Source organism: Gymnodraco acuticeps, unplaced genomic scaffold (genome assembly GCF_902827175.1).
Source record: "Gymnodraco acuticeps unplaced genomic scaffold, fGymAcu1.1, whole genome shotgun sequence".
NCBI lineage: Eukaryota > Metazoa > Chordata > Actinopteri > Perciformes > Bathydraconidae > Gymnodraco > Gymnodraco acuticeps.
The window spans coordinates 920,865-931,512 of NW_022992284.1; the positions used below are offsets into that span (position 1 = coordinate 920,865).

General features: G+C 39.8%; 1 protein-coding gene across 2 annotated transcripts; it reads left to right on the plus strand.

The window, feature by feature from the left end:
* Positions 1 to 3,958: 3,958 nt before the first annotated feature.
* LOC117540742 (deoxycytidylate deaminase-like) lies at positions 3,959 to 8,790 on the plus strand. 2 transcript variants are annotated; one of them, XM_034207547.1, is made up of 6 exons: positions 3,959 to 4,244; positions 4,647 to 4,740; positions 5,750 to 5,966; positions 6,923 to 7,039; positions 8,109 to 8,205; positions 8,684 to 8,790. In XM_034207547.1, exons 1-6 carry the CDS (start codon positions 4,216 to 4,218, stop codon positions 8,733 to 8,735), a joined length of 606 nt encoding a protein of 201 aa, XP_034063438.1. In that variant the 5' UTR covers positions 3,959 to 4,215; the 3' UTR covers positions 8,736 to 8,790. The 2 variants fall into 2 exon arrangements, with proteins under 2 accessions (XP_034063438.1, XP_034063439.1); XM_034207548.1 differs by lacking the exon at positions 3,959 to 4,244 and adding an exon at positions 4,360 to 4,494.
* Positions 8,791 to 10,648: the final 1,858 nt, after the last annotated feature.

Here is a 10,648-nt window from a genome sequence, read left to right on the forward strand (position 1 = left end):
GGTGGGACTTGTTATGTTGGTTGGGGGGCGGAGTCGTCTGCATAAGTGAGGGTCTTTTTCACCCGTATAATGTCGATCGATGTCTGACTCTGTTTAAAAAGTTCTTTAAGCTTTACAGATTTCTCATCAATCATTTTCAGCCAAGCAGTCAGAGGCACACGCAGGTGTGAAGTTAAACTTCTGTTGTTGCAATGTTGAGGTAGAATGAAGGAGTCTGGAACCGTCGTTAGCCAAAGCACTGAGAGTTTTATTGAACACAGTACAGACAAATACGGCCAGGAGATCATCTTAGTTTCCCACCGTCCCGTGGTCCACCAAGATCATTTCTGCTCCAAAAGCCACAAAACATCTAGCACCACAAGGAGAGGCGGGCCCACAGAAGCCCACGTTTACCTAATCAATAGCAAATGGGAGACAATAATCTACTTGTCTCAAGGAAACGCAGACAAGCCTGAAACCTTCCCCCCACAGGATATGGGAGAAGCGTTTGACCTGTGACCTCAACTTACAGAGGAGTTTTTGACTGATACTACAAGCAGATGTTTGCAGTATCACAGATTCTAAGAAACTATAAGAAACTCTATAAACAGATCAGATTAAAATATTCTCTTACAGCAGGGATGTCTGGAAAACCCCGCATGTAGAGTTGAAATACTCCAAAACAAAATCATCCGAGGGGTTCTTACCCAACGTCACCACACAGCTTGAGCGGTAATACCAACGCCCAGAGGGTCCGCTTTTAGTTTCCCTTATGGTGCTTGACAGGATTCTTTTCACTTCTGGCTGCGGGGAGATATCTCCTTCCTCTTCCTCCACCTTGAGGGGCAGCGGTGCAAACTCTTTTTTGATCTCGCCTGCTGTCTGCGTTTCTTGACTTTTCTTTGCAAAAATCTTGTACACCGCTGGTTCCACTATGCTTTCTTGATGCACTCCTTCTTCCAATCCAGTGGTGGGGTGGAGCTCTCTGGCAGACACCAGAGTTAACACAGCCCAATCTGTCGAGGTTAGCGTCGCATTAGCACTCTGGGGTCCGTACATTTCCCCCTTCTTTAAGTTGTAGAAATGCAATTCATTCGCTACATAGTTGAATGCATAACCCCAAACATCGCCATTTTCCAGAGTCCATTCTCCCTGAAGTTCATCGGTTGGAGGCGTTTGGTGGCGGCATACAAACCGCAATCTTTTCTTGATTGGAGCACCCAACGGATGGCTGTAGGTTGTCACCGGTGTCTCGCAGATTACACCCATATCAAGACGTCTCTTTGTCATTTCTCTCGACTTGAAAAAATATTGAAGAGTGAGAAAGACGACTGGCTCTTATTTATCCAACCCCCATAACGGAAGAGGGGGTGAGGGGCGGGGGATGTGTGTGTGTGTGTGTGTGTGTGTGTGTGTGTGTGTGTGTGTGTGTGTGTGTGTGTGTGTGTGTGTGTGTGTGTGTGTGTGTGTGTGTGTGTGTGTGTGTGTGTGTGTGTGTGTGTTCCCCCTCCCCATAGCCCGCCATTTGCCTGTAGAGGATGTTGGGGGTTTTATGATTTCTCTCACACGTGTCCTGGCTTGTCTTCAGACTGTTCACAAAACTTTTCATGGCACTCTTTAGAGCAGAGAGAGAGAGAGTGTTAGAGAGATTGACATTACTTTTTTAAATATATGGTTGCTATATTTCATGTTATTTGCAAGTATTTGTAAGTTACAGTCAATACTGTATACAGGATTAGGGGCACAGGAAGTGGTTAGGTGGCGGGACATTGCTCTTTAGAGCAGAGAGAGGGTTAGAGAGATTGACATTACTTTTTTTAAATATATGGTTGCTATATTTCATGTTATTTGCAAGTATTTGTAAGTTACAGTCAATACTGTATACAGGATTAGGGGCACAGGAAGTGGTTAGTTGGCGGGACATTGATCCTATGCATACTAATGTGATTCATTTTAAAATTATTATTTTGTAAAACCTGTAGGGGGCAGCATTTTATTTTTCTCATGGTTGCTAAATTTCATGTTATTTTATTTTGAAAACCGGAAGCGGGGGCGACCGGTAGGGGCAGCATTTTTATTTTTATCATTTTCAAATTATTTTCAAATGTTATTTTGAAAACCGGAAGTGGGGGCGGGACATCTGACCAAATGGGCGGGGCGTATACCGGAAGTGGGGGCTTATGGAGGCGGGACTTCCGGTGGAAGGGGGCGGGACTTAGAGGTGTGACCTGTCACTTGATATGCATACTAATGAGACGAGACTGGTATGTGTATAACTACTTGTCAGAACCGAATGCCAAGCACCCTGACATACAACCACACCCCTGTGCATATCTGAAATAGGCACACTTTTTCACTCTCTCCTTTTCTCCTCCAATCAAAACTTGTTCCATTCATTCCGCCTCTTTCAGAGTGAAAAAGGTCAGACCGATCTAACGACAGGTAGTGAGTAATTACCTGCATGCCACTGGAGTCACTTTATCTGAGTGGGCAGCCCTTTTCTGTTGGCTGTCACGAAAGACTCTGCAGGTTTATCGAGTAAAATATTTAACTAATAGCTATCAGTATAAAACTCCCTTATGTAATGACCAACAATGAGATGTGAGAGTTAAAAAGGTATGAGATGAAAGACACAAAATATCAAATGTTATGCATATACATGTAAATAACTGCTCCAATTTGCATACATTTAGAGAAAGGATATCTGAACCCAAAGCAAGGTTTTCAATCCTTGTCAATTCTTTAACATATTACAGTCAGATGTTTTTTCAGATGTAATCTGGAATATATATTTTCACCATGTTATTAAGACCAACATTTTATACAAAAAATCAAGCTGTAAATTACATAATGTACACAACCCTCTGCTCAAATAAGTTTGGTGTATGCAAGTGCTACAAAAGTGAAGATTATTTACTTAAAAAAAAAAAAAAAAGGTCTTTAAAGATATGCGTTGTAACAATCCATTTTGCAAGACACTACAGCTAGCTTTTTGCATGCTGTAACAGTTACTGTTTACTGATGCTGCTGACCTCTCATCATAGTCTTGTCTTAGTCATGGGGAAAAAAGGGTGGTTGACTAACATATTAGGTTTTTGTTTAAATGTTGCAAATGTAACATTAGATCACACTCAAACTCTGCTATTTGCAGATTATACAAATGTTGTAGATTTGTAACTACTGTGCAGTAGGGACTGTTTGCAGTACTTGTTCATTGTATAAGATATACCACACAAAGCCTTGTTTTTCCAATCACTCTCATGAGAACCAAACACCACTAATGCCTTAAAGCTGAGAAGCCATTTATTTCTTTGGCAGCTTAAAAACGTTGGCTCCTATTTTTCTTTCACAAAGCAGTGATCTAAATTGTGTTCAAAAAAATGCCCAGTCAAATAACTTGGATTGCACACAGCGACAGAGATCATCAGCCTCAACAAACATTAACATTGAGTGGAAGAGTGAATGTGGTCGGATGAGTATTTCTCGAGGCATGATTACAGACAAGGTGCAGCTGCGGCGAAAACAGTACACACACACACACACACACACACACACACACACACACACACACACACACACACACACACACACACACACACACACACACACACACACACACACACACACACACACACACACACACACACACACACACACACACACACACACACACACACACACACAAACCATTTGAAAAAATGTCCAACGGCTATGAACAACAATGTGCCCAAGCTGCCCCTCCTTAAAAAAAGTACAGCTTGTTCTTGTTCTATTTCTGTTAAATAATTCAACATGTTTTTCCACTTTCCTGCTTAGATTCTGCCTCGTCTTTGTTCTCCTTGGGCATTGGGAAATCATTTTGGAAAGTCTCCAAAAAAATGTGGTCTTGTGATCAAAGAAAAAAAATGCAACTTTATATAATTATTTTGTCTCTTTAAGTGTTTGTCTGTAGTGCGAAGACTATCTGGAATGGCCAGAGTACTATATAGTCTGTCAACTCAGGATGAATGACCTTTGTTTAATAGATACCTTTTTTATTGGCAAAAATAAATGCAAGGTCCATAGGGGGAGGCTCTAAACATTCATTTAAAGGGCGGCAACTAAGAAGAACCTATCCTGTGTTGAGGTAATTTGAGGTGGAGCTTTCTTCCACCGCTACTTAACGTTCAACTAACTGTCGGCAGCGTACAGTCCAGAGAGAGGAACAGACTGTGAGGGGTCCAGCATCAGAACACTATGGCAGGAAAAACAGCTCAACCTAATGAGTAAGTAGTTCAAACTGCTAAAATAACTTGAAAGTACTTGAGTGGATGTAAAAAGTTATATTTTAAAAAGTTTTAAAATAAAGTTCAGATGCTTATCTATATGACTTACTTTTAGGTAAAGTCAAAGAGCTGCTGGACATGCTGCCAAAACTGATTTGACCGAAATTAAGCAAAACCGTAATTCCAGGCAAAGCTTTTGCTCAAACCCAAAGGACAGAAGTCACAGTAACAACTGCAGCCTGTTCCACTGGTGTGTGTAGGAGTAGTAGACTGTTAAACTATATTTTGATGAATGTCAACATCAGAAAGGAATTTAGATTTCACATGGAAAGTCTCCAAAACATGTTCGTCTTGTGATTAATCAATTTTACATAATTTCTGTCTTGTTGTGTTTGTCTGTAGCAACGGGGCTAGAAAAGATTTCATGGAACCTGAAGATTACTTCATGGCTGCAGCCGTTCTGTCAGCAAGGCGGAGCAGAGACCCAAGCACACAGGTCTGTCTGTGTCTGTGTCTGTGTTGTGTGTGTGTGTGTGTGTGTGTGTGTGTGTGTGTGTGTGTGTGTGTGTGTGTGTGTGTGTGTGTGTGTGTGTGTGTGTGTGTGTGTGTGTGTGTGTGTGTGTGTGTGTGTGGTGTGTGTGTGTGTGTGTGTGTGTGTAGTGTGTGTGTGTGTGTGTGTGTGTGTGTGTGTGTGTGGTGTGTGTGTGTGTGTGTGTGTGTGTGTGTGTGTGTGTGTGTGTGTGTGTGTGTGTGTGTGTGTGTGTGTGTGTGTGTGTGTGTGTGTGTGTGCTGTGTGTGTGTGTGTGTGTGTGTGTGTGTGTGTGGGTGTGTGTGTGTGTTGTGTTGTGTGTGTGTGTGTGTGTGTGTGTGTGTGTGTGTGTGTTTCCTCTTGTGTGCTCCGGCCTCTCCTCCTTGTCGGCCATCCTCCTGTTCCCCCATTGCTACTATGAGTATTATGATGATTTGGCACATTCATACTTATTTTACCAATATTCCACTATAATATTTACTAATAAGTGATCGACATGTCAAATAAAATATTAATGATACAGTTGTTGATATTTATTTCGGTGGAACAATTGTTTTGTTATTCTGGAAGTAAAAATGTAATCTATTTGATCAATTATTAATAAATATATGTAGTACGTGAAGCCCTATCGCCGATTTAGCACTCTAATCTGGATTCACTAAACATATTCCCTCTTCCATTTTGGCAGAACTGTTGGAGGTTTTTATTGCATAGATTAATGTTGCAGTACTAATAATAATCTAATAACAGGCTCTTAAATCTTCAACAAACATGGAGAAACATTTTCAAAAAGATCTTCGCAAATTCATTCAAGCTGAGTGCTGGTGTGTATTAGATAATGACGTGTATTAGAGTGTGTGACTTTCTCCTGAGGGGTTGTTGCATCTGATGTTGGATTATTTCATGATGCAATGTAATGTTTGGTATTTAAAAGTTCAGCTAGACTAAACTCTGGAACACCTCACCCCCTTTGCAGGTTGGGGCGTGTATTGTGAACCAGGACAAAAAGGTAGTTGGCGTTGGTTACAATAAGATGCCAAACGGCTGTGAAGATCACATGCCGTGGTCCCGCTCTAAAGGAGAAGATGCTGCTGCCGCTGTTTGGGCTAATGGCGGTGACCTCACCGTTGCTACTGCTGCTAAGGTTGCTGCTGCTGCTGCTGAAACTAAGCTGGACACCAAATACATTTATGGTGAGGACGCACACACACATCATCCTTCTTGCTTACATTTTCGATTTTCGTCCTAAAACCCGGAAGTAAGCTGCGCATGGCTTCCCTCGACAAAAAAGCAATGAGATTTCTCCATAGGATTTTAGAAAATAGCTCCAAACAAGATCTGTGGGAAACGTAGCTGTTAGATAAATGCACGTTTTGTTCAGCCGGATAATATCCACATGTCTACCCTACTTTTATAATTTTCGAATCATAAATCTATTGATTAGATTAGATTTATGATAGACTTTTGAAACTACAAGAACATAGGGAGGACTTTTACAAAAAAGTAATAGAGATTTTTGTCCAGAGGGATAGGCAAATGGACTTAATCTTCAAGTCAAGGTAAGACCGCAATTTTATTGAAAATGGGATCTTACTAAGAGAGAACAATTCAATATTTAAATGATAAAATTACATTTTTTGGGTATCCTTTTGTTGAACTGTCTGTTTAAAATTAATTGAAGCATCAGACAAAAAAAGCTTTTGAAAATAATATTATATTTTGATTTAGGTCAAAATATTATATTTGTAAACCTGAAGAGTCATTGTGCCTCACCAGCCATGAACCTCACTGCAGAAGCTTATAGACATCTAAGTTTTTTGTGCCCCACCACTTTTGTACATATACAAATGCCACTGAGTATAGGGATGGATAGATTGACACAATAGAGCAAGTAGGATTTAGACGTTAAGCTTTTATTTCAGATGTCCTACCAAATGTACAATATTATGAATGTTACCAGGGGTGTCGATGGTGTGTTAGGAGAGGTCTATTCCTTCGGTGATAAATAAATCACACTGTCATTGGAGCACATGTATATCATGCATGTCTGATTGTTATACAACCTAAATACACTTCAGACAAGGCACTTACATGCCCTCTATTGATGGGGCCCGTCTCCCCCTCTCCCCCTCCACCCTTTGTTCCGCAGTGTGCCACGCAGTGCTCAACGCCATCATGGACAAGAACAGCGCTGATGTGAAGGGCTGCTCCATCTATGTGACCCTGTTCCCCTCCAACGAGTGTGCCAAGCTGATCATCCAGGCTGGTGGGTCCCTGCAGCACACACACACACACACACACACACACACACACACACACACACACACTTCAGTCAGTTGTAACTATTGGTAGACTGATCATTATCATTATGGCAAACATTTGATTCATTGATTTGAGTGAACAAATATTTTGATGCACTTTTACAGTTGAATAAACTGAGTGCTGCTTTCACTCCCATCAGTCAAAAATGTTGTCCCTATCAATACTGAAACAATAACTACATTCTGTTTATGCAGTTTCTTCCCCTCCGCTACCGGCCTCATAAACAATTTCCGGCCCGCCCACTGACACTTTACCTCAGCCACATCCTAGACTCTAAGCATTACATTAATGCACACAATGTTGACAATATTGCTTACTGCACATATTGTATATTCTATAATTTATTACATTCTATTCTATTTCAATGTAAATTACTGCTTTATTTTATTGTTATCTTACTATATATTTATTACAATGTTCTTAATATAGTTCACTATCTGTGTTCTTTTTTAAAAAATGTTTTTTATTTTTATGTATGCACCACGACACTTCAAATTCCTCGTACGTGTGAACCTACCTGGTAATAAACCCGTTTCTGATTCTGATCATTTATCATTCGCCACGTCATGCTGGGGGTTTTCCTTTCAGTGAGGGCCGACATTGTACCTCTGGACAACCAAGGAGGGAACACCCAAAATGACACTGTAGCCACGCCGCTGCCGCTACATAACTCATGAACTGTTTGTGTTGTAGACACTTCTGGAAGGTACTGTATAATAGCAGTCAGTAGAGAGCTCCTGTTCATTGGTGATGCTTTGCCCTGCCCCTGAACTTTGGCCCCGGTCCTTACATAACTCATGAACCGTTTGTCGAAGAATCTTCTGGGAGGTATCATGGCACTGGGAGAAGCAGCTACCTGTCAGTAACCGTGATGCACGTGGAAGTTTGAGTGAACTTTCAACACTGTGCGCAGATTTATTCTGAGTTACTCCACTTCTTATTCTCCTTTTCTCTCTTTTACTTTAACTGCCATGATTCTGCTATAAAGATTAATAAGTTATTTCTGTATCCAGGTATGAAAGAAGTCGTCTATCTTTGTGATAAGTACCATGGTTCTCTGGAAACACAAGCCGCCAAACGGATGTTTAAACAGGCAAAGATACCATGCAGGTGAGACACACACACATCCTTGTCTTTATTGCATTTTGGGGTACCTGACCAGACCATCCCTTTTGGGATCCACCCTTTCTGAAGTTTGTACAGCACTGTAAAAAATCAGGCAGAATCCTGAAGTGGACTTAAACAAAGATTTCACCTCAAATTATCAATCAGAGAAAGTAGAGGTCACTGACCGCCCTGACTATAAACTGTTTCATGGGGACTTGTCAGGTACAGAGTTACAGGAGGGGTCCATATATACATGCTGTTTGGCTTTTAGTCATGTGTGGGCTCCAAAGAAAATTAGACAATTGTCCCTTTCTCTCTCACACTTCTTTCTGTTTACAACTTGCCCAGTCTTTGTAAAAGTGTACTGGGTTTTGGGAATGGGAATTAATTGAATAAACAAGGAAGACCCTATTCCACTAATGCCCGTATCATACCCTGACCATTGAGTTTGTTGTTTTTTCTCCTCTGTGTGTTTTGGCAGGGAGTTCCTCCCCAAGGAGATTGAGGTTGTCCTTAAACTCAAGAGCGCCTGAATGAGGCGAGGAATGAAGAGGAAGACTTGATGAGATTAAAACTTGTTTCATCAAATGCGTTGGTTGTGTTCTACTTTATATATATATTCTTTTTAAACCCATTGACATTTTTTAAATGGGCATCTGCTTTACTGCCAAGCAAAATATGAAAACGTTAAGCAAAGCTCTAACTGCATCTGCCATAGGGCCTTACAGCAGGCCAATGAGTAAGACCTGGTGACCTAAATGGTCCAATTGAGCTAAAAAAAAATCTTAATTTTGATGGAGCTTGTTGAGGATAAATTACCAAGGCCTCAGCCGTCTACTCCTATAGTCAGCGTTCAGGCATGCAACCTCAGTCGCTCCTTTCTCTCTTTCTAATAATTGTAACACTTTTTATTTTATTTTATATTTCCTGGTATCTAAAGGCTTAAAACATGTTTAATCACTGGATCATAATCATAGACTACATATGTGTGATCATCATACATCATTGTTTGCCAAATGTACCTACTATGAAGATGACAAGTTTAAAATCTTTGTCTTCATAACATTCTGTGTCTCCAGACCTTCATTCCTTTAACTAGCTATCAGTTGAAGTCAATAACACATTTGGAGGGCATGATCTAATGTCCACTGTGTTCATTATTTAAATTGCATTCATGATGTAATAGATAAAAGGGTTTCTTTTATTAAATGACAAATACATACAGCTTGTCATTCAGGACATCAGACAACACATTCAAATCACTTTTTGATGGAAGTTTTTGGTTAAAGTATAAGTCAACAGATTGTGTTGTGTAGACCTTTGACATGACTGATAAAAGGAATACTTAATACTTACTTAACTTAATAATATTTATAAAGTGGTGGCTTACTCATCTTCAAACAGTAAAACTAAAGGAGTAATCATTTTAATTCGCAATAACTTAAAATTACATATTGTTAACAAAGGTCAAGATCAAGATGCAAGAATTGCTTATCTTCAAGGAGTCATTTGCAATAGAAAGATAGCTTTGATCGCATGCTATGCACCTAACTCATATGAACCTATGTTCTTTGAATCACTTTCAAAAGTAATTTCCGAAATGACCAATTATGACATTATTATTGGTGGTGATATGAATGCTGTAATTAATCCATTGTTAGATAGATCAAGGAATACCCAAAGCAATTCATCAGCTAACCTAGCATTAAGTACCATTAAAAAATAAATAACTATGCGTTGGTAGATATATGGAGAGTAAGGCATCCTATATCAAAAGAGTTTACTTTATTTTCTAAGAGGCATCTTACATTTTCAAGGATAGACTATATTTTAATCTCCTCTAAACTTGTAGATTTAGTTCAAAATACTGAAATATCACATATGTCAATATCAGACCACCACGCCAATGTATGCACCTTTTTTCTCTCTAAGGAGAACAATCGAGCTGCAAGATGGAGATTCAATTTAACATTATTACAAGATTCACGATACTGTCAACAGCTTAAAATCGGCTTAAAAAAGTTTATGTTGTTTAATTATAATTCAGTTAAAGATGTTAGGCATGTATGGAACGCTGTAAAAGGTTATGTTCGAGGCAACGCCATAGCGTACTCCTCAAACCGAAATAGGAAAGAGCTCAAGACAATCGTGGATCTAGAATGTACATTATCATCACTGATTAGAGAACTACAGGAACATTATAATTCAGATAAAGAGATAGCAGTATGCAAAGTTAAAGCTGAACTCAATGTGCTACTTACCAAAAGAGCTACATTTCTGATTCATAGGGTAAGAAACACAGAATATCTAGATGGAAGTAGACCGAGCTCCCTGCTGGCAAGTAAACTCCGAAATAACGAGCAGCTGGCCCAAATATCCTCAATTATGAATAATGATGGCATTGTCCTTTATGATCCAGTTCGTATTAATCATGAATTTTAACAGT

Excerpts from the sequence above, each read along its gene's own strand:
- LOC117540742 (XM_034207547.1), top strand. The coding sequence starts at position 4,216 with ATGGCAGGAAAAACAGCTCAACCTAATGA. Across the intron at positions 4,741-5,749 it reads GCAGAGACCCAAGCACACAG|GTTGGGGCGTGTATTGTGAA; the intron begins GTCTGTCTGTGT and ends CCCCCTTTGCAG. Across the intron at positions 7,040-8,108 it reads CAAGCTGATCATCCAGGCTG|GTATGAAAGAAGTCGTCTAT; the intron begins GTGGGTCCCTGC and ends TTCTGTATCCAG.